Genomic DNA, 23,648 nt, shown 5'->3' on the forward strand with positions numbered 1-23,648 from the left:
CTGCCGTTCATCTCCCTCAGGATTCCCAGTCTGATACACTAAGCCCCTTTTTCCTTTTATAGTTCAGAGTGAATCAATGAACTGTACAGACATTGGGATCGAAAATGACGGATGAAACCCATATTTATTTAAAATTAATTAATTCATTCATTTCTCGTCTCCCTCTTTAATATATATACAAATAAGGAAAGAATTTGCCGTACTCAGAATTTGCGATGCAAAAGTTGTTCGGCTTGGTTTGCACTTGCAGTACAATGATTCTTAGCGTCTTTTGGTCAAAATCTGATACATAATCAGAAATAATAATAAAAAAACTGTGAAAAGTTAATTGAGCTTGGATTCGCAGTTAATTAACGAACGCTGAAATTTGGTTAAACTATTTAAAAAAATCCCTATAGTATAATTATAAGTTTATTGTAATCTTTATATTATAAAAATAAATATTTTAGTCCATATATTTTACTTAAAATTTTATTTTAATCCCTTCACTGTAAAAAGAATCATTTTAGTTCATGTATGTTTGAAAATTTAACGTTTTGATTCAGAACATTGAAGTTATTATAATTGACTTAAATATTTTAATTTAAATACTCTTTCAGTTCCTCTTAATTTTAAACTCGAACAAATTAATATTTTTCAAGACTTTTTTAGTGAATCTTTTATATAAAAGTTCTAAACACTTATAAAAGCTACGTGTAAAATTAATTGTTATTATAACTCTAGACTTCGTTGTAGCAGTTTCTTTTTAGGGTTGGCAAAATTACAATGAGATGGATTTAGTTTGATTCTAAAAATAAAAAAAAATATCTAAACATATTTTTTAACAAATTGACAATGTATACGTATTCTACGTGTATAATTATTTGAAACTAGTATCTTTAAAGAGAATAATTTACCCTTGAGGTTCTTGATAGTTGAGCTGTATAACTTTATTATAATAGAACAAGCAAGCCCTTAACTAAAGTTACCAAACTCTCCTCTAAATTTAGCAACGAAAGCCACTAGACGTGAGCTTATTGATGGAAACGAGGCTCCCATTCAGAAAACCAGAACTCAGCATCTCCCACTGTACAATCACAATCATTGCTCCCGCACCTACTTTTTCCTTTACCAATTATACCTTCAATCTCATAATAATTTCTTTGCTATATTTCTCCAAACAACTCTCCTTTGTTGTTGTGGTTCTTATTCACCCTCCCCTTTGCGCTTTATCCAAAGTGCATTTCCTCCATCTTCATGCATGTATCCAAGCTACCTCTTCTTAGCCCCTGCAAATCTAAAGCTTTCATCTTATCTTCTTTTAAACATAATGAAAATAACTGTACATATATGACCAGTACCTGTTCTTCATACATGACCATTTGTCATATTTTTTTTTTGAAAAAGTTAACTTTCATTATCCAAATAGCAATGTAGCTACAACAAACCCAAAAGGAAGGAAAACCAATACTTACAACAAAAAATGGTTAAACTATACCCCAATTATAGCATAAATTACAATTAACATTATCTATTCTATTAATATTTTTGCCTCTAAGTTGGATTCAGACAAACTCTTTGATGGTAGACAGAATTTGTTCAGCATCTCTTGATCCTCGGCGAAAAATTCTTCTATTCCTCTCCTCCCTTAACAGATAGATGGACGAGGTCTAAGCAAGTTTCATTATAGTTGAAAGGGGTGATTTACCTTTCCAATTGTTTGACGCCCAATTAATCATTTATCCCCAAGTCATGTGAGTTACGCTCAGGTGAGTTAGATTGAGAATGAAACTCCATAGGGTTTTGGCAAAGCTGCACTCAACAAAAAGGTGATCCCTTGTTTCAATGGTCTCATTACATAACACGCAGCTCTGATCAAGAACAAATCCCATCCGAGACAGTCTTTCCCGAGTTAGAAGTCTATCTAGGATGGCCATCCAAACAATCATATTGATTTTTGGAATGTGGGAAGGGAACCATATGATTTTATGTCAATGAACCTTAATTCTTTTGACCATATACAATTAACTTGTATTATAGACATTTTTAAAATTTTGTTCTTTTTTATTAATGGGTTTTGACCTAACTAGATTTTTTTAATGTGTTTTATTATTATTATTATTATTATTATTATTATTATTATTATTATTATTATTATTATTATTATTATTATTATTAAGTATTCGAGTCCCGTGAGACGCATTAGAATATTTTTTGCAAATGTTTTTGTTCGTTGAGTTGATGGCTTAGATTTAGTAGGTTGTATGATTCGTTTTCATGAGGTGAGGTCTGACCTAATTCTCAAATCCCATTGGTACATATCACGAAGGATTCTATCACAGATTATATATACACGTGTAATAAATTTATTTTTTTATTTTTTATAATGATTTTATTTTTGTACTTTTTAAGAGTATTTTAATTTTTAATATTTTATTTTATATTAAAATTATGTTTTTTTAGATGAAAATTATTAATTAACAAATGATGAATACTCATACCAACAACCTATTGGTCTATTAAGATGAGATATTAAATTACTTAAGCAAGGTCAGTGGTTTGAATTTTATGTTCATGAATGAAACAAATTGAGTTGAGAGGGTCGCTCTTACCTCTTTAGTATCCAATCTAGATTAATTAATTAATAAATTGAATATTTTTTGTTATACCAAAAAATGATGAATACTCGTTGTTAATGTAATTTATTTACATATATTTAATAGATGATATGATATATATCGTGACAATACTTAAACACACATAACATATATTATATAACACCTAATTACATGTGATATACGTCACATCAATAATTGAATATATGTGAAAATATTTAAACATATATTATTTTATAACCACCTCATATTATTTAAAAAGAAAATTAATCATATGTGAAAATATCACATTATCAACCAACATTGATAGTTAGCTAATTAACAATTTTCACCCAACAAAATCATTTTAAGCAAAAATAACATATTAATAATTCAAAATAAAAATAGATATCAATATTACTATTTTATCAACTATTAAAAGGTGATTTCAATATTATATCTATACACACAACTTTCTTTTATTGGTCCTTTTTCTTCTTTGGTTTGGTGTTTCTTCCCTTTTCTTCCGCTTGCTTTTTCTTTCTTCTTTAGTTTTGTGTTTATAGGCTTAAACAATGATAACTGAATTCAAATTCACTGGTTTGGAGATATATTGACATAGCACTAATTACATCTTTATTTGTTCATAGCAATAGCATTAATTAATTCAACCTTTTATCTAAGCTTCTTGGAAATGATTCAATCCCTTACATTTCTTTCTCTGCCCTCCAAACTGTTGATTAATACATGTCTAATGATGACATTACCGCGATGGTTTGGGTTGACAAAATTCGAATTCTTTCGTATTTTGCTTAAAGGTTAAAATTGGGCTATTTGGATTAGATTTCGATTCGAGTCAGATTGAACCTAATTTGAATTTAGTTCGAGTTTATAGTAGGTCGAATTGAGTTGAATATCCGATTAGGTCAATATAAATTCAGGTCGACAAATCATGTTCATATCAGATCTATTAGTTTTCAGGTCGGATCACCCTTTGAATATTTGGGTCATTCTGGGTTGAGTTGAATATGAGTCCAATCAAGTGTATATGGAATTATTGATATATTATTGTAAAAATAAACAAGACCTTTTTATTTGTTAATCTTTTCATTCTGATATAGTTTCAATTTTCAAATGTTCAATGTTTCGAATTCAACATCATCGATAAGAAACTTAATGTAACTGAATTTGATACGCAGAAGCAGTTGAGTGTGGATATTTGAACCCTTTATACATGAATAAGATACCAAATAAGCTACTACTACACTAGATCTCATAGTTATCTCTTCTTTCACTTGGGTATTATAAATTGTTGGACGAATGAGAAGTAGACAAGATAACTAAGCTTGGTAATATGTTTCTCGTGTACTCTTTTGTATAAATAAAAACCATGATGTTGGTATGGTATCCTCAAAGTATGCACATTTGTTTGTTTGTCAGCCGTTCATGTTCCTCAGGATTCCCAGTCTGAGACACTAAACCCTCCTTTTCTTTTATAGTTCGGAGTAAATAGCTGAACTGTATAAATATCGGGATCGAAAATGACGGAAGTAGCCGTCGATTTCGTAAAGAATTAAAAGTGATACAATTAGATCATATATCAAATAAATTATTGATGAGACTCGAATTTTAATACTTATGAAGTGAACTAAGTCATATTCTTATGGTGACAATTAGAACAGGGTCCATTGGTATTCCGTCAATACCTTGTATGGGACACTTTGAAACACTTTATATTCTCGAATAAAGTAACCATATCCCCTAAATATTACAACATTTGCATGTGTTTTGTGAATATGTCTTCTGAATCAATTAATCAAATCCAAAGCCCCCATGATTTTTGTCAAGAATAATTCATGTCATTTCCTTCATTATAAACAAGGAAAACATTCTCAATGGTTTCTCATTCAAGTATATTTCCATTGTAGTTTTTGCAGAAGAATAAGTGAAAGAAAAACCAGAAAACACCTTCGAGTTGTAAGTTGAATCTACCCTTTTCCCTTTCCTTGTTAGATTTCTAACTCTAACTCCACATTCTTTGGTCTGCTTTTCCCATGGCCCCCATTCTCCATTTCTCTTTATTCAGAGTGGGTGTTTGAGTGTCTGACTGTGATGTGTTGGAAAATATATTAACGAGTGACTGCCTGCCATGGCACTATAAATCCCACGTTTTTCTCAGCCTGCTGCCTTTACCTTCTTTGTTCATAGTTTCTTCGATTTCAGCTTTTTTCCCCTTTTCTTCTTTCTCGTTGATATTATTTTTGCGTTTGTTTGATGTATTGATCATAATTAAATATGTACGTTGCGTTTCTTAAATAAGTTATTGTCTGTGTTTGGTTTGTTGTTCTCCTCATCAAGTTTCTCTCTCTGTTCTTTGCCTTAACTTTGATTCAAAGCAAAAAAAAAAAAAATTCCTTTAAAATACTGTTAAGTATCAGAGAAAATAAAATAAAAAACATGTCAAGCTCCACCAATTCTGTACCAGAACAACTCTGCTACATCCCTTGCAACCTTTGCAACATCATTCTTGCGGTATTTAATCTTGATCCTAAACCTTTTTTCTCTTCTTATTTAATGTTTGTGTGTATATATATAGTATATATGTATTTAATCTCGTACATACACATCATCACCATCATGTCAGCTTCTGTTACTGCAAAACATAATGCTAGGCCTTCAGTCGGTTCAGTATATGTATAGATGAATAAACCAAAGTTGCTTTTCCAGTCTTTAATCTCCTTTCCTCACAAAATAAGTTTATTTCATTTTCTGTGTTCATAAGCTTCACAAGAGAATATTAATTTTAGGGTTTTCTTGTAATGAAGTCAGGTCACTATCCCCAGACTTCTTTTCTCATTCTTCTGCAGAAAAAGTCATAAACTCTCTTGATTTCCCTCTCTTTTGCAGATCTTACCCTCTGATCTCAGAGAAGTTATTGAAATTATGTATCTTAAATTCATTTTTTTGAAAGACGATTTAGAGAAACCAAGCATGTGATGATAGTTTTTCTTTTTGCAAAGCCGAAAAGCTTCTTTTTTCTTTTCCTTTGGAAAATGAAAGAGACTAGTTATGTCGTCTTCCTCAAAACCCCATTTTCATGTAGGAAAGATGTTTTGAGTGATGCCTGCCCTAAAAGAAAAAAAAAATCAATGCATCAAACAAAGCTCTAGATTTTGTTTACTGACTGGTATTTTAGGGAAGAAAAAGCTTCACAAACTTCCAAAAAAGCTTTATCTTCTTCTGTTATTGATTTTTGGGGGGAGTTTAAAAAGAAAATCCTGAATCTTTGAAGCTAAAATCTTCTCCATGATTCTTGAGCAGGTGAATGTTCCATGCAGCAGCTTATTTGAAACGGTAACAGTCCGATGTGGGCAGTGCTCCAATCTGTGTTCAGTAAACATGGCAGCTTCGTTTCAATCGAGGGCCGGAAAAGATATCCAGGTTCGGATCCTGATTTTTTTTCCTTGTAGATCCAAGGTTTCTGGGATTTTATCTCTTTCCGAGAAAATTTTTATAGATTTTCCTTGGGGGCATGAAAATATAGGGTTTCCAAGCCCTCGTTTATCTCGGGCAAAGTAGTTGATTTTCAGAGCATCTTTCTTATCAGATCACTGCAAAAACCCTAGGAGCTGCTCTAAGTTGGCTAATTAGGGAAAAACAAAGTTCTAGGGTTTCCCACTTCTTCATAATTTTGCCTCAATTCTAAAATGTTTTCACTTTGATTTTGACTGACAAAAATTCTAGGGCTTATAGGTTTTGAGCACTACAATTTGTTATTGAAAAAGTTTTTCGTACAGGCTAATTTTGATTTTTAAATTTGAAAACTCATTTTTTATTTATATTCTCTCTCATATATCATATACATATTTTCATTAAATTCAACTGATATTTATGTTATATTATAATGTAATCACTTACATGTTAAATTATAATATATACAATAATATAATAATACACTAAAATATCGTATGCATAATATAACAATTTCTTGGATAAAGTACACAAATGATCTTCTAACTATAGCACATTGTTTTATTGAGTCACGACTATTAAAAGTTATAGAATGATCCTTCAATTATTGAGTGTTGCTTTATTGAGTTCTCCTACAATTAAAAATTACAAAATAATCACTCAACTATTAATATGTTCTAAACACATCATTTTCCATTAAAAAATTGACGACAGTCTGAGGTGGGTGTTAACCTGTTGAGTAGGATATGATAAAATATGATCGTAGAAACTCAAACGATTATCATATACCAGTCAACATGTTAATATCCAACTGAGATTGACGTTAATTTTTTTAATGAAAAATGACAATTTGGAACATATGAATGGTTGAATAACTATTTTATTATATTTAATAGTCAAGTGACTTAACAAAAAAAACATCCTATAGTCGGAGGACTATTTGGTAATTTGTAATAGCCATGAGATTTAATAAAACAACGCCCTATGGTCGGAGATTTAATAAAACAACATCCTATAGTCAGGAGACTTAATAAAGCAACATCCTACAATTGGGGACCATTTGTGTACTTTACCCTAATTTCTTTTAATATTTTATGATTATGTGAAATCGATCGATACTCGTAGATTGAGATCAATAAGTTTGTAATTATATTAATTGAAACTAATCAATGGTTATAATTAAAACTTCCTAAGTTTAATGATAGTTCATGTAATTATTAGATTAAATGTGTAATTTATTAAATAAGTATTAATTAATTGTACTACTATTATATTGTATTCATAATTAGACGACTAATTGTATAATTTATTAGATTAAAATTATAATTTATTATATTATATTTATACTTCAGATCAATTAAAATATATTAGATTAACATCTATGAATATAATAAAATGAATTATCCACCAAATCAATTAATTACTCTAAGTAAAAATATAATCTAACGGACCATACAATCATAGAATCTTATAATTATAAAAATAAACATAATATAATACATTATGCATTTAATATAACGAACTATACAATTAAGTACCCTCTAATTACAAATGCGATCTAATCACTTGTACGAAAGCAATGACAATACATTGATTAAATATATTGATGAATTTCGATTAATGTAATTAAGAACTTAATCAAATGAATTATTCAACTAATTATATAATCATTGATCGAATTGAATCGACGTATAAAAGTAATGATATTAAACTTGTTGGTTCTAATTTACGAGTATTAATCGTATTATTCATCTAATCAGAAAGTATTAATCGAATTTTATCGATCCCAAACTGAATTAACCTGTACTGATTTATTGAATGTTTTAGGTGTCTAGCTACACCTCATCGGACTACAGAATTGAGTCAGGGTCCTCCTCCAGATGCAAGAACAAACAACTACCAAATCGACCACTAAATTTAAATACCACCATTCCAGAACGGGTTGTCAATCGACGTGAGTATTTTTTGCGTTTAGTTCATTTTAATAACTCTCGGATTTTAGATTTAGGGTTTAGGGTTTATATTTTATCGTACATTTCATGGACTGCGATTTCCCATTCTTTTTTGCAGCTCCTGACAAGAGACACAGGGCTCCTTCATTGTACAACCAGTTCATCAAGTAATTTGATTATCACTTGCTCTGATTTTGTTGCGATTAACACATAATTATAAACTAAAGAAAATGTGGTATCTTGATAGAGAGGAGATTCAAAGGATCAAGCTGAACAATCCTGATATCACTCACAGGGAGGCTTTCAGCACTGCTGCTAAGAATGTAAGTTTGATATCGCATGATCGATGGAGTTTTTATTCGGTTGACATCTTTACTATCGCAATGTCCTGAAAGTTATGAGTTCGAACACATTTAAGCATGTAATTGTCTCCTATTCAAACATTTGTTTTTTCAACTATAGTGGGCTCGATTCCCTCACATTCATTTTGGACTGATGTTGGAGACCGATAATCAACCTAAGATCGGTGATGTAAGTACTTCTGTGGATATATAAACATTCATTCGTTGAACATGCATGAGCTGCTCCAATGTTGTGCTGATCCACTGCGTTCCTTTTTTGTTTATTTTTTTCTTCGATTTTCGTATGCAGGACTCAACTGAGCCATTCCATCAGCTGCTTAAGTGAATAAATGGCTACGGATTTTATAAGATCATTTTACTTTTATATTAAATCATATACATCATATCCATAAATATGCATGTGGTTGAATTAAAAAGGCTTTCATTATAAGATCTGCCTGAACTTAAATTTGTTTGTTTAATTGCCTTTGAACAACTTTACTTTATCCATTAATCTATGCCATGATTGGAGTTATTATTCTATATATATAGATATATCATAAAACGGTAGTTTTATAGTTTTTTAAAGATAGTTGGATGAGAAGAATTCAAAGGCTGAGATTAATTTCTTGTCTTTTTTCATTGAATATCTTTTCATTTCCTACTATTAATCTCAGTATTTGATTTTTTTACATTCAACGATCCTAAAAAAGTGTAAACCAAAAAGTTATATATATATATAGGGTAAGATCCAATTACACTCAGTGTAAATCTAAGAGTTTTACATCTTTTCAGAACCGTTGGATGAGGGAAATCAAATGCTAAGATTAATAATAAGAAATGAGAAGATATTCACTAGGGAAAAAAAACAATGAGTTAATCTCAGCCTTTGATTTCTCTCATCCAACAGTCCTAAAAAGGTGTAAAAATCCTAACTCATATATATAGAGTTAGGATCCACTTACACCCAGCATAAAACTCTTAGTTTTACACCTTGTTAGGACCATTGGATGAAGAAAGCCGAAGACTGAGATTAACTCATTTTTTTTGTAGCAAATATCTTCTTATTTCTTACTGTTAGTCTCAGCCTTTGATTTCTCTCATCCAATAGTCCTAAAAAATTATAAAACTAAGAGTTTTGCCATTTTTATAATATTTAAAGCTTTGGTAATTAAGTCTTTCAAAAGAATGATTAATTAGTTTTTTTTAAAAAATTAGTTTTCGATCAAATTGGGTTAATTTTTTTAAACGATAAAATCATGTTCGGTCGAATTTTAGTTTAAGGTAAAAAATAATCAACATGATTTGAAAATAATAGAATACTAACTTTTATATATTTAGAAATAATTGTTATAATGTTACTATCTTGTTTTTTAATTAGATTTTTATTTTATCTAATAAAAACAAAAACTAGATATATATATAAAGTCAAATTGGATGCATGTTTTCTATTAAAGAATCTAGTCAAATTTTAAAATTGAATAAATTTTCTTAAACTTAGATCAAATCCAGTAATTATATTTTGATTAAAATTAATTGAACAAACAAAACTTAGATCCGACTTAACTTGACCCATTATAATGTAGGTGTGCACTATTTTTTTTTGTATTATAAACGAAGACAAATACACCACCTATCTCATTAAAAAACCTCCCTAATCTTAAACGGAGAAAAAATAGTGTACCTTGAGGTCGTAAGAACACAAAAATTAACATCACATAAATCAAGCCCCAACCCAACAACCACCCCGGCAGTACATATGAACGTCAACCCACACAAATCATGAAAAGAAATAGAGACCTGAGAAGAAGACAATCACAAACAGCAAGCCATGGAACGAAACACCACCTCCAACTTGGCAACCACAGCAACCATAGCTTAAAAGAAACCAAGCACTGAGACCTCGAGAACTCACTTAACTACAACACATACTGCCCAGCTAACCCAAATCAGCTATACACAGCAGCAGAAAACTGAATAAAGCACCACGAACAGCTTCTTCCAGATAACTCACAACATCAATCATAACTAGAATCAAAACAACGACAAAGGAAAATCACCCAAACCCCAACCTGCAACTAAACAGTTTCACTAAGAATCCAACCTGTGAGTTGTAACGCTTCTCAGCCCTGCAAATACTACTCCCAAAGCATCAGCAAATGCTAAATTCATCTCCGCTTCATTGGCAACACCTAAGACCCTCCGAATACACTCCGCCTCCACCTCCATAAAGAACACGGAGGCTGCTTCTAGCATTTGGCCTTCCACCCCGACTATGAAAACAAAGCTTTATCCTCTTCCCAAAAACTTGTCTCTCGACGACATTAAAAGCTGAACCAAAGTCGACCCCAACATGCTTGACCTTGAAAGTCACAACACCCGGATTCAAAAGGAAATTTCCTCCTCAGAGAATACCCAGAACTGATTTCACAATAAGCAGCCAAAGGATCCTTATCCAACACAATGTAGGTGTGCACTATGATTTCATCTTGCCATAGAAAAACTTAAAACCCGTTGTTTTAATCTTTTCTAATAACTGACGGGTAGTGAAATTGATTTGATTTTAAAAAAATATTATTTGTTATTTCAAAATAAAAATTAATTTCTTACTCTAAATTTGATATAAAATTGATTTTCCTTTTTGTTTTGAAAAATTAAAAAAATAGAAATAAATGACAGTTTAGGATTATCGATTCAAAGCAACCGAGTCAAGAATTAAAATAAATCCCACTCTCCCCAAACTCAACTTCATCACCACCAATAATTATTGCCACGTCTCAATAATTCCCGTTCTTATATGGCCTTCTCTGTTTTTTGTCACCGCTCTGTCATTCTTCCAACCGGAATTTTCTTCATCCTTTTTTTGTACATTTTCTTCTCATATAACCCCCTTCTGAATCTCTTCTCTCAAACCAAATTTCATCTAAAGGAAATTTCTTTTTGAAGTTTTTGAAACGATGTCGTCTCCGTCGTCGTTTAGGAAAACCTCGTGCCTTTCACGGAGATTATCGAGGTCATTAAGACTATCGGCCAAAAAGGCGGCGTCAACAACAGTCTGGACCAGGGGGGATCAGCCGGGGTCTTCTGATTCGTCGCCGTATTCTCCGGAGGATGGAGGGGATTCGTGGTCGACGTTGCTTCCGGAGCTGTTAGTTGAGATCATGGAGCGCGTGGAAGCGAGTGAAGAAATGTGGCCCGAAAGGAAGAACGTTGTTGCGTGCGCTTGCGTTTGTAAGAAGTGGAGAGAAGTTACGAGAGAGATCGTTAAGGCTTCTTCTCTAAATAGCGGCAAAATCACTTTCCCTTCATGTCTTAAGCAGGCAATTCAAAAAAAAAAGTTTCATTTTTCATTGAAATTGAGAAATTGAGATATAATTTCATAACATGATATTAATGTTTTAAGGTGGTATTTATAAATTTCATTAAGGTTAAAAATATCTTTAGTTTAGGGTAATTTAATTTTTTTTTATGATTTTTTAATCCCAAATTTGAGGATTTTGAATGTTTGCGAATTGGGATATTTTTTAGGGAATTGGTGTAAAATTACTCTTTTTGGTGTTAGTTTGTTTTTGTTCTAGTATATGGCAATGTCCTTTACTGATAGTTCTTATTGATAGATGCATTTTGTTATTGGTATTTAATTTAGGGAATTACTTTGAGCTTCTTCTTTTATATTGGGTTATTTTGGAGAACTATACTAGGTATAGAGATTCAAAATTCGAATCAAATGACCTTTTTCTAACATATTTTGGCAATTGGAAGTTATTCTGTGAGGGTTAAGTTTGTTTTTTGAGAACTGGTAATTATCAGACAATAATTTGTTTCAAATTAGAAAAATTGAGAACACAAAAAGAAAGTAATTTATTTCTTTTGTCATCTTCATGCGATTTCGCTTATTGCTATTAGTTTGGAGTGGAGTTTTCAGAATTTGAACTGGTCTGTGGTTGCTGGTTATGAATATAAAATGCATTTAAGATTTAGAGTTGTCAATCTATTAATACGTTTGCAAGTTTTGCGCTAATGGTTTTATTCCCTTTTGTTAATGCAGCCTGGTCCATGGGAGTTTCCAAACCAGTGTATTATAAAGCGGAACAAAAAAAACTCAATGTTCTTCCTTTATCTTGGTCTTTCACCATGTAAGTATCTTTCTTTATCACAAGCAAAACAGGACGAGAACAATTTAATTAGACTGTACATGCTGAAAAAAGGGTTAAAAGGGACATCCGCTTTTTCAAAGCTTTTAAATTGACTATTGACTTCAATCTAGGTAGGTGCAAACCTGTGGTCTTCAAATCTAATACCTTTGACCAAGTCAGTTTGAGTTGGTTTTAACCTTTCAAAATCTCTATAATTGTTTAGACAATTATGATCAGTTTGCTTAATGGTCTTACACACCCATTGACTTCAAAAGGGCAATGAAATTTACTCCGGGCCTGTCTCTATTCTATACATGACACATTATCATCTTAGGTTGGGCTTTTTAATGTGATGATATCGGGCTACCCACCATAATCTTTTAGAATGATATATGGTGGTAGTTGCTAACTTGCTGCTGTTGTTTTACTACAACTTATTCATACTGTCTTTTATCCAGTCTTTGATGGGTGTGGAGACATCTCCCGTGCATTGTTCTTTTTGTTGACTAATAGTACTTCTAATCCGTATGCAATATTGCAATTACAGTGAGCCACTGAGGACTCATTGCTACATGCAGTCAGGATTTTCTTTTTTAATAATATTGTTTTGTTTTCCGGAATAGTCTTGTAATAAGCATAGCAAAATCATTGGTGTAGCTTCTGAGAGAGAAGATACAGGTCGGTAAAAATTTTGACATGAGTTTCTGGTCTCACTAGTCTTTAGGTGTGGTGGCATTATATTCGACATGATGACAGGTTGATATCTGTGTTGCGTATGTTGCTGTGACACAGGCATATGAAGCTATTGCTCAGGTCATAAGGATCTGATTATGTAACCTCTGTGCCTCTCTCTCTCTCTCTCTCTCAATGACTTCCCATCTTAGGAGATGCAAACTAGTGATATTTTCTTTCTGGAAGCATCAAATTTGGGAAAACATGAGTTATATATTTAACAATTCACTTACTAATGGTGCTCTGGTGGTTGCTCTCAACCTGGCGTTGGGGGCAGCCTACTATCATACCTCCCCCTTACCCCATTACATATGGGAAAAAGTGTCAGCTAATTTTTTACTAATGGTGCTCTGGTGGTTGCCTTACTACTGAGTTTAATATCTTGTTTTCCTTTTGGTTTTACACCTTACGTATCTTTTGTTCATAAACTAAGACATTTTTGTCGTTTATGAAGGTCTTATTAGATGGGTTAGTAGAACAGCCAATATAGAGGCGGATGTTCTAGCTAAGTCTGGTATTGGTTGAGTATTATGTTCTATTAAGGGTTGGTTCTTTTTGGCTTTTTATCTCTGGAGGGAGATTAGACATTGTATTACTTTGTAATGTTTTAAGATTAATGAACTCCTAGGGCACTCTTTTCCTCCTTCCGCTGATTAAGGAACTATTTTCAAGTTCCGTTAATCATGAAGGGGGTTTTTAGTGAGGCCTACTATTCCTATCAAAAAAAAACTAAGACATTTTTGTCTTTCTGTTTTAGTTCTTCAGAGCTTGTGGTAGGGTTTTACTATGGTTTAGACGCTCTTTAACAGTTCCTTTTTTGGCCAACAAGCAACTGAATGGCGCTACTTTTTTATTGTTTGAGAAGATGACGCTACTTGATACTGGTTGAAATCTACCTTCTTTAATTTCCTTATGTTTGGCAGCATTCATCGACAAGGGGAAGTTTCTCATGGCAGCACGGAGATATCGACATGGTGCTCATATTGAGTATATTATATCCCTTGATCCGAATGAACTATCTCAAGGCAATAATGCCTATGTTGGGAAGTTAAGGTACAAGACTCAAATCTTGTAATATCTCTTGCTGCAACTGTGTTTACAGGATCTGCTTAGTGGATATGGTTTTTATAGAAGTACAATTTACATTTAACTGTATACTTTTAGGGAACAAAATGTTCTCTTTGTAGGCCGTAAATTTTTTTTCAGGATCTTCAAGGAGCATTGTTTATGATGCCATTACTTTATTATTGTCCTGTTGCAACAACAAAAAAAGATCTTTATGGTTCAGTTAATAGTTTCTAGCTGACGCATATTCAAAATCCTTGTAGTTCGGATTTTCTAGGCACCAACTTTAAAATCTATGATAGTCAGCCACCACACAGTGATGCAAAGCCCTCGAGCATCAGATCAAATCGCAGAATTGCAAGCAAGCAAATCTGCCCCCAAGTTCCAGCTGGGAATTTCGAGGTTGGGCAAGTGTCTTACAAGTTCAATCTGTTGAAATCAAGAGGTCCCAGGAGGATGGTTTGCTCGATACAGTGCCCTTTTCCCGAAGATATGGTCGATGAAAAGCATCTAGATAACACGAAGATGAAAATGCCAGAGCATGCTGCATCCAGTCATACAACTTTGAGGAACAAAGCTCCAAGATGGCATGAGCATTTACAGTGCTGGTGCTTGAATTTCCACGGTCGGGTAACCGTAGCATCTGTGAAAAACTTTCAGCTGGCTGCAACTGTTGAGCAGAGCCAATTGGGAGGAAAAGAAGAGGAAGAAACTGTTCTCCAGTTCGGTAAAGTAGGCGATGATACATTCACCATGGATTATAGGCATCCCTTGTCAGCTTTTCTTGCTTTTGCCATCTGCCTTGCAAGCTTTGGTACAAAACTGGCTTGTGAGTGATTTTATGTTGATGTACTTTATATATATATAAACAAGTAGTGCTACATGTTTAATATATTGTTTTTTAATGTCACTCTCAATACTTCTAGACGACCTTGGCTTAAAGAGACAAAACAAATCATGTACATGTTTCTCTTGTAGCTAATAACGTTTACGGAATTATTGGCTGCAAACATGTCTCACTGTTAATATGGTGTATTTTACATCAACTTGCAAGTACTTTCTGCAGTTTACTATGTCCAGAAAATTTGAGGTCAAGGTTTGAGTATTTAGTTGAAAAACAGCGCATGAATCCTTTCCTTAGGAAAAATACTGTTTCTAGGGGAAATTGGCGACAAAAGCATTTGATTACTTCTATTTGTTTGTTGTTAACTCTTCATTTTGGTCTTTTGCACCGTAAGAGTTGGATCATGTTTGTGGATCAGTTGGGCAAAATTAGAAGCATCCGGTAAAAAGGTTTCCTAAAAGGATGAGTTCCTGTTGAAATCGACATATTTTTATGGCTGTTTGTAATTGATTAAACCATCGTCTGTTGATCAGTAAATCATTCTAAATGGACAAGCAAAGCATAAACCGATAAACAGCAAAGATAATTCCTTGTGACATTAAAGAACACAAACTTCATAATCATAGTAATCGGGCAAAGTTGAAGACACTGTTATTCCATGCAAGCCATAGTACGGATCGGGAATATTTATTTCTATCACAAGTTTTAAGGACTCGGACACTGAACAACCAAATTTGAGTTCTGTTTGATATTACAATTAGGCCCTCCTCACTTCTTCCCTCGCAGCTTCGTATCAAGTGCCCTCTCAAGTTTACCGATTATCTGCTGGTTAGGGATAGCTTTTCCAGATTCATACTCTTGTATGATCTGAGGCTTTTCGTTGATCATCTGTAGGACGACCAGAAAGATTCAATGAAAGAACTTAGGGAATATAGGGAATATGCATAAGCATACGCATAGATGAAGAGAGAGAGACCTGAGCAAGTTGAGCCTGGGTGAGTTTCTTATCCATTCGAGCCTGCATGATAGCTTTCTTCAGTTCTGTTGGCACTCGTTCATCTGTTCATTAGTTTAAACACCAATCAAAATTTATAATGGAAACACCGATCAAAACCTGAAGGTCTATAAATGTTTAAAATTAGTGAAAACAATGGAGCTTCAGGTCACAAAGCATCTCACTTGTTATGAATGAGATCACCAAAACACATAATATTCACCGAGTTTATGTAAATAAAATCATCAAAGCATAATTGAACTTTCAAAGCAATGGACAAATTGGGCAAGTAATTTGACTTGCACATGATAAAAATACCATTCCAAAGAATGCAAGGATGTATTAACCAAGTCATTGCTACTGCAACCATACCGAAAAACTCGAAAACCACCCCTTTATATTTCGATTTTTCTCAACAAAGATTACAGAAAAACTCATTTTTAAACTGTTAAGACTAAAAATTTAATAAAATTGTCAATTACAGAAGAAACATACTTCAAATCAACAAACACTTGCCATACAAAAATTTAAATCCACCCCAACACAGCCAACTAAATCGTAAGCTCGGTTGGCACGTCTGGAAGGCTGTGGGTTCGCAATTGCTTCAATATAGGGTTTCAGGGATTATGGATAGTTTAATGTATTGAAATAAAAAAATCCACCCCAATACAGAGATTCAAAAAGAAATTATTACATTACTTCTTACACAAAATATTACCAATAAATTCAGTTTTGAAAATACTATTCTCTTGTGAGCAATAAATTGATTTCATACATAAAAACAAATCATTTATTATTCTGACGTAATTCAGCTATAATTGAATAAATAGGAAAAAAAAAGAGAACGAAAGGGAATAAAGTATTCCTTACGAGCAAGATTTTCAGTTTCATCATCAAGCTTTCTTGTATTCAAAGTCGTACCACTTGATGCTGCCTTGTTTGTGCCAGCATTCGCTGCAAATTCCCATCAACAAGAAAACATACTTGTGTTATCCTTCATTATCAACTAAAAACCCTAATTGAAATGAAAAATCTAATTATATTAGGTATTCTCCTTTTATTTAAAAAAAAAGGGGTAAAAAAGAGAAGAAAAAAAAGATTACATTTTTTGACGGATTCGATCTCGGCACCGGCTCGACGGGCGGCGTTGACGACTTTTTCATCCTTTTTGGTGGCGGCGCTAGGGGCTTTCTTCCGAATGACGACGGGCTCCCAGTCTTGAGTTAAAGGTCCGATTCCGGCCATTTCTGTAAGCTCTTAAAGTTCCTCGATCGGATAGAAGGACAGGCAAAGGGAAAGTAAAGAATCAAAAGAGAGAATTTCTTTTGGTCAGATAAAGTTTGCAACAAAAATATCTAGGGGCTTCCTTTATTTATAGGTATTATTAAGGATATGAACAATAATTAAACATTATCCTATTAGTAATTTATTTATTACTATTATTAGTCCCTGCTTTATCTATAGATTATAAATTAACCCACGTACTCTTCGAATCTTCCTTTGTTATCATTATCATAGTCAATTCTTTTTACTATTCAATCGGCAATTTTTTTATATGAAATTATCATATCAACTCTAAAATAGTGATGGGATGAAACATTTAATAAAAAAAGTTAAACATTTAAAACATAAAGTATAATTTTGACATTTATCAGCTAAATTTACAACTTACACATAAGGGCTAATACCAAAATTTGATATAATAAATTTTACAATTATTGTTTAAATTAAAATCAAAATTTTAAACTTTGAAAATAACGGGGATTAAGAATGATTAAAGTAGAATATCTAAACCAACAAGTACAAATATTTATAGACTGCTTAAATATGTATAAATTAATCCAAGTTTTTGCATAATGGTTAACACCTTCATCCAGGGAGAAGGGGAATCATTCAAATGAAACAATTCATCATACACTTGCACTAGCTAGCTACAATGTTAATTGATTTTAACACATTTCTTCTACTTCAGATTGTGATAGTCTTCACCCAGATTTTTGAAAACTCGGATTCTCCTCCTCATTATCGTCTGCTTTAGGTTGTGTTATTTTCCTCTGAAGAATTCTTCTGCAGACAATGTTATGGTTGTTATTAGCAATGAATAAAGGGAACTTGCAGTTTCAGTATTGTAGATCGATGGTTACCTGTGACAAGTCCTCCATTGAATGGCTTCGATGCTCGCTCTTTAATATGGTTGATGGAAGATGGTCAATATCCCAATTAAGAACCTTACAAATAACCTGCCCGAAAGCTCTATGAGCTCGTTTCCTTTTTGTCTTTGATATCGCAGTCGAATGCTGAATGAGTCCCACACAGTCTTTGAAAGTCCTCCAAGCTTTCTTCCCAATCCCACGACAGACCAAACAAAAGAAATCCCCATCTCTACAGTGAGTCTCGTAATAACTTCGGAGTCCATTGTTCTCGGCGAAAAGCCTCAGAAAGAAACTGAACTCCTCACCATCTTTAGACCCGTCTTCATCCATTAAATCATCTTCGTTTTTATCTTCATCAAATTCATTATCATTTTCATCACTGTCTGATTCAGCTGTTGTATATAAGAATTGTGTGCAAGCTTCAAAGACATTCTGTTGGAACTGCACCATGTCAATTCGTATCTGTTCTTCAGAAGAAACCATGCGTGTGACAGGAGCAGTACAAAGCTTAAAGCTGGACCATTCCAGAGTTGTTGAAGTGGACTCATTAACAGGTTCAATGCAGGGCCATTCACTGGTAGTGATCTGAGACGAGTCTAATCCCTGCATCATACACAATTCCAAAACAGATAAAGATTTTGATGGTGCCAAAACCGATAACCGACTTTCCTTAGTTTAACATTCAAAACAAAGGGTGCAAGTGAGGGAATCTGAAAGTACTTGTTGAAGCCACAACTTGGATAATGCTTTGTAAGAATTGTTGCGCAGCGGAGGTAGGATTAGGTAACTTACTCTCGAACTTACCCGGGCTTTTCTCCATAGAACATCTTAATAGCATCATTTTCAATTTTCTTTCACCAAATAACAATGAGTTTTTATAAGCTTGTGGATCGTGGAGAAGCTTTATTATAGCTCCTTGTGGTATGCTAGTAAAGGATGCGTGGGTGATTTATATGGCATGGATACAGTGCAAGAGAAAGAAATTATCTCACCAGATCATTAAGTGCTCCTTTGTTTGGTTTTGGTTCACCATCCGAAATCCCAAGACTTTCTACATTTTCATCGGCATTCAAGGAATTCTGCAAAATTTACATAAACAATAGATAATTCCGTATTTAGCTCAGATTCCACTAGTGCACATGAATTAAGTGAAAAATACTACACTTGCGTTACTTGTGTTACAGGCCATCAATTCAACATTACTCTTGACCAATAGTAGAAACCTCTCTTTCAATTGATTCACTACCATTAGCATTTGCAGATTATACATAACCCAAAACAAAATTCAAATCATCCCCCCCTATAGGGCAAAATTAAACATAAGCCAACAGTTGAGCTTGGAAACCAAAATAGCTAGTGCGGATAATGTCGGGATAAGATACATTTCAAAGGGCCACAACATGAGATAATTTTTTTATTAAAAAAAACATGCTCTGATTTGAATCAATGAGGTTAGTACTTTACGGAAAAGGCTTAGTTTCAAAATATTCTAAGAGAAAATCTAGGTTTCTCACAACCATTGGCGCATCCTTAAAATCACCTATTGTCATCCTCATGTAAACAAGTCATGAGATTATATACGCATAGAATGTTAGGAAGTATCGTTATAGTGTTCTTAGGAATGAAATAAAGATGATGATGTTGAATATACCAGCAAAGGGATATTGGTAAGGGGTAACTTTAGTATTTGGGTAATTTTGTAACTAATTTTCATACTATCAAAAGTTTGCATCTCTGACATGCATAATTATAATGCTCAGTTGCATATCAATGGTTTACCAACTTACCTGTGACGAGTTTTCCAATGGATGGATCTGAGGCTCACTCTTTAACATGATTGACGGAAGATGGTCAATATCCCAATTAAGAACCTTACAAATAACCTGCCCAAAAGCTCTATGAGCCCGTTTCCTTTTTGTCTTTGATATCGCAGTTGAATGCTGAATAAGCCCCACACAGTCTATAAAAGTCCTCCAAGCTTTTTCCTTGATCCCGCGACAGACCAAACAAAAGAAATCCCCATCTCTATAGTGAGTCTCATAATAATTGCGGAGTCCTTTGTTCTCTGTGAAAAGCCTCAGAAAGAAACTGAACTCCTCACTGTCTTTAGACCCATCTTCATCCATTAAATCATCTTCATTTTCATCTTCATCAAATTCGTTATCATCTTCGCCACTGTCTGATTCAGCTGTTGTAGATAAGAATTGTGTGCAAGCTTCAAAGACATTCTGCTGGAACTGCACCATGTTGATTCTTACCTGTTCTTCAGCAGAAACCACGTGTGTGACAGGAGCAGTACAAGGCGTAAAGCTGGGCCATTCCAGAGTTGCTGAAGCGGACTCATTAACAGGTTCAATGCAGGGCCATTCACTGGTAGTGATCTGAGACGAGTCTGATCCCTGCATCATACACATTCCAAAACAGATAAAGATTTTGATGACACCAAAATCGATAACCGACTTTTTCCAGTTTAACATTCGAAAGAAAGGGTGCAAGTGAGGGGATCTGAAAGAAGCACTTGCAGAAGCAACAACTTGGATAATGTTTTGTACAAATTGTTGTGTAGCAGAGGTACAATTAGGGGACCTAAATAATATCATATCCCCCTTTTCACCTAATAACAACGAGTTTCCATACTTGTGGATCATGGAGAACCATTTTCATAGCTCATTGTAGTATGCAATGAAGAACAAGGTTGAGATTGCTGGTAAAGTACTTGTGGGACATGCATACACTACTAGAAAATAGTTATCTAACCATATCATCAACTGCTTTGTTTGGTTTAGCATCTGAAATCTGGAGGCCTTCAACATTTTTATTGGCATCATCCCCCTTTAAAGAATTCTGCAACTCAAAAGAGCAACAAGAAAATTCCTCGTTTACCAAGATTCCACGAATGATAAAGCGAATAATCCTACACTCACAATACTCGTTACTCACCTCACAGACCATCAATTCACCATTTCTCTGGCCAATACCAAAAACCTCTCTTTCAACTGATTTATTACCATCATCATTCGCAGACTCCACATTACCCGAAATTACATTCAAATCATTCTTCTTATCCTGCAAAATTTGACATAAGCCAACCTATGAACTAGAAAAACCAAATTTAACTAATGCACGAGCAATGTCAGGATAAGGACCATTTCAAAAATCCACAACAATGTGACAAAAATCAAACAAAACATGCTCTGACTGAAATGAATAAACGAGGTTGGCTTTAGTACTTTAATGAAAAGGCTTGGTTTCAAAATATTCTAAGAGAAACTCTAGGCTTTTCACCAGCTGTTCACATATCCTCAAATCATCTATTGGCCTCTCTTCAAATTAGCCATGAGATTAAACACATATAGAACGTTAAGAAGCATCATTATAGTGCTCTTAGGAATGAAATGAAGGTGATGATATCGAGTATACCAACAAAGAATATCGGTAAGTGGAAAAATTAGAATATCGGTAATTTGGTAACTAATTTTTACAAATATCAAAAGTTTGCATATCTGACATACATAATTATACTGCTCAGTTGCCCATAAAATGGAAACCGTACACCTACAATGCTGTAACAACTATTATTATGATTGTTATTAGGAAAAAAAGCCATCTAGTTGATATCCTTTAAAATCAGAATCCTCATACTTTTCATTTAATTTGTAAAAGAATCGAATATTGTTCAACTTTAAAACTAAAAGATACAAGATCTCACGACTAAACGTAATGCAGTTGGTATTATTTCACATCATACAACAATCTCTTCAATCACAACATTGCAAAAAGTCCATAAAAATACTAGCAGAAAAAGTTTATAGATAAACTCTTACCAGAGATTTAGACATTTCTTTCTGGACTTCGCCATCTGAACTTCCGGTTTCAAGATTGTCCACATTTTTATTGGAAGCATCTCCATTTAAAGTGTTCTGCACTTAACACAATTAGAATATAATTCCTTATTTAAATTCAATTCAATTCCTAAACTCATATCACACAAAATTCCTCATTAATCAAGCATGACCACAATCCAACATTTGGCAGCAGTTCACATAGGGAATGATTATTCTCAATATCAATTCTACTACTAATTATTCGATTCAAATCATCTATACCGTGTAAATATACAGAGTTCACATGTATCCTACGCTCATACAGCTCCATGATTGAGACAATTAGCATGCAATTAAACACAAAAAACAAGATGAAGTAAAAAAAATAAATTTTACCTGGGATTCCCTTGAATTTGCCAAACGACGACTCAAAGGCTCCCCCTTCAACAAAATCACAGGCAACCTATCACAGTCCCAACCAAGAACTTTACAAACAACCAATCCAAAAGCTCTATGGCCTGTCTTACACTTTGTTTTCGAAATCGACATACAATGCTGTACAAGCCCAACACATCCATTGAATTTCTTACCTAAATTCTCACCAATGCCACCACAAACCAAGCAAAAGAACTCACCTTTCTCGTGATTCTCCTCATAATAACCCCTCAACTCACTGTTATTCACAAAAATATTCGTCAAAAACAAGTCAAACTCATTATTTTCTTCTTCATCACCATCACCAACACCATCACCATCACCATCACTGTCTTCTTCATCATGATCTCTTTTATTAAAAAACTCTTTGCAACTTTCAACGACCTTGTTTTGCATTTGCATGGAGGCAAACCTGGCTTGGTCTTCAACTGAAACAGGCCTGACGGTGGTGGGGTCAGGTTTAGACTTGGGTTCTGGCCATCCAGGAGACGGAGGTGATGAGGGTTTCATAAGGGCTGACCAATCGAGTCCAGGGTCGGGTTTGGGTGGTGGGTAGGATCCTGAATGAGCAAACTTTCTTCTGTTGGTGGGGTTTTGGGTTGAAGGTCCGGGTCTCTTCTGGGGGGTTTGATTAGTGCTCTGAGGGGGACCTTGGTGCCAGAGATTGTGTAAGTAGATCACTTCGTCTCTTAGCCTTTTCTCGTCATATGGATTCATTAGGACGAGTATAAATTTTCGGGTTTTCCTTTGTTTATTGGAATTTTTTTTTATAGAAATTTCTTCCACTTAGAATCACTTCGAATAAAATTCTGATTGGAGGGCGAGCAAAGGGTGAAACATGGGAACTGGTTATAAGAGGAAGCTGAAAGAAGTGATATAAAAAGGGTAAACTACAAGAGTGATCACTTTTCTTTTGTATTTGTACATTTTTGCCCATATAATTCAAAAAATAAGTTACTGCCACTTACATTATCGTTTTATTAAATTTTAATCATTTGGATGTTAAATGCCGTTAGTTTGATGATGTGGTACGTTATTAAAAGGGTTTAAATTTTATTTTAACCCCTAAATTTTAGATAAAATATTAATTATGAACCTTTTTATAACCTCCATTTATGTGTGTTACTC

At 33.7% G+C, this 23,648-nt stretch overlaps 4 protein-coding genes across 6 annotated transcripts; 2 read left to right on the forward strand and 2 right to left on the reverse strand.

Annotated features, from left to right (window-relative positions):
* The first annotated feature begins 1,691 nt into the window (after nucleotides 1–1,691).
* LOC120160674 (axial regulator YABBY 5-like) lies at nucleotides 1,692–8,816 on the forward strand. Of its 3 annotated transcripts, none has more exons than XM_039171033.1 (8): nucleotides 1,692–1,697; nucleotides 5,012–5,105; nucleotides 5,895–6,014; nucleotides 7,872–7,998; nucleotides 8,115–8,163; nucleotides 8,244–8,319; nucleotides 8,459–8,527; nucleotides 8,648–8,816. In XM_039171033.1, exons 2-8 carry the CDS (start codon nucleotides 5,031–5,033, stop codon nucleotides 8,681–8,683), a joined length of 552 nt encoding a protein of 183 aa, XP_039026964.1. In that variant the 5' UTR covers nucleotides 1,692–1,697; nucleotides 5,012–5,030; the 3' UTR covers nucleotides 8,684–8,816. The 3 variants fall into 3 exon arrangements, with proteins under 3 accessions (XP_039026964.1, XP_039026963.1, XP_039026962.1); XM_039171032.1 differs by lacking the exon at nucleotides 1,692–1,697 and adding an exon at nucleotides 4,691–4,709; XM_039171031.1 differs by lacking the exon at nucleotides 1,692–1,697 and having other exon boundaries at nucleotides 4,743–5,105.
* Nucleotides 8,817–11,237: 2,421 nt separating this feature from the next.
* On the forward strand, nucleotides 11,238–15,198 carry LOC120160673 (tubby-like F-box protein 7). Its single transcript, XM_039171030.1, has 4 exons — nucleotides 11,238–11,657; nucleotides 12,386–12,473; nucleotides 14,129–14,258; nucleotides 14,534–15,198. The coding sequence occupies exons 1-4, from the start codon at nucleotides 11,295–11,297 to the stop codon at nucleotides 15,105–15,107; spliced, it is 1,155 nt and encodes a 384-aa protein (XP_039026961.1). The 5' UTR covers nucleotides 11,238–11,294; the 3' UTR covers nucleotides 15,108–15,198.
* Nucleotides 15,199–15,737: 539 nt separating this feature from the next.
* Nucleotides 15,738–17,430, reverse strand: LOC120160501 (multiprotein-bridging factor 1a-like). Its single transcript, XM_039170911.1, has 4 exons — nucleotides 17,212–17,430; nucleotides 16,979–17,062; nucleotides 16,091–16,173; nucleotides 15,738–16,002 (listed from the first exon to the last, which is right to left on the reverse strand). The coding sequence occupies exons 1-4, from the start codon at nucleotides 17,351–17,353 to the stop codon at nucleotides 15,883–15,885; spliced, it is 429 nt and encodes a 142-aa protein (XP_039026842.1). The 5' UTR covers nucleotides 17,354–17,430; the 3' UTR covers nucleotides 15,738–15,882.
* Nucleotides 17,431–17,913: 483 nt separating this feature from the next.
* On the reverse strand, nucleotides 17,914–23,237 carry LOC120160598. The gene is made up of 8 exons (XM_039170975.1): nucleotides 22,482–23,237; nucleotides 22,086–22,181; nucleotides 21,202–21,327; nucleotides 21,019–21,105; nucleotides 20,049–20,660; nucleotides 19,254–19,340; nucleotides 18,253–18,864; nucleotides 17,914–18,175 (listed from the first exon to the last, which is right to left on the reverse strand). The coding sequence occupies exons 1-8, from the start codon at nucleotides 23,235–23,237 to the stop codon at nucleotides 18,143–18,145; spliced, it is 2,409 nt and encodes an 802-aa protein (XP_039026906.1). The 3' UTR covers nucleotides 17,914–18,142.
* Nucleotides 23,238–23,648: the final 411 nt, after the last annotated feature.

The sequence above is a fragment of the Hibiscus syriacus genome, unplaced genomic scaffold, assembly GCF_006381635.1.
Source record: "Hibiscus syriacus cultivar Baekdansim isolate YM2019G1 unplaced genomic scaffold, ASM638163v2 tig00111392_pilon, whole genome shotgun sequence".
In the NCBI taxonomy this organism is placed as follows: Eukaryota; Viridiplantae; Streptophyta; class Magnoliopsida; order Malvales; family Malvaceae; genus Hibiscus; species Hibiscus syriacus.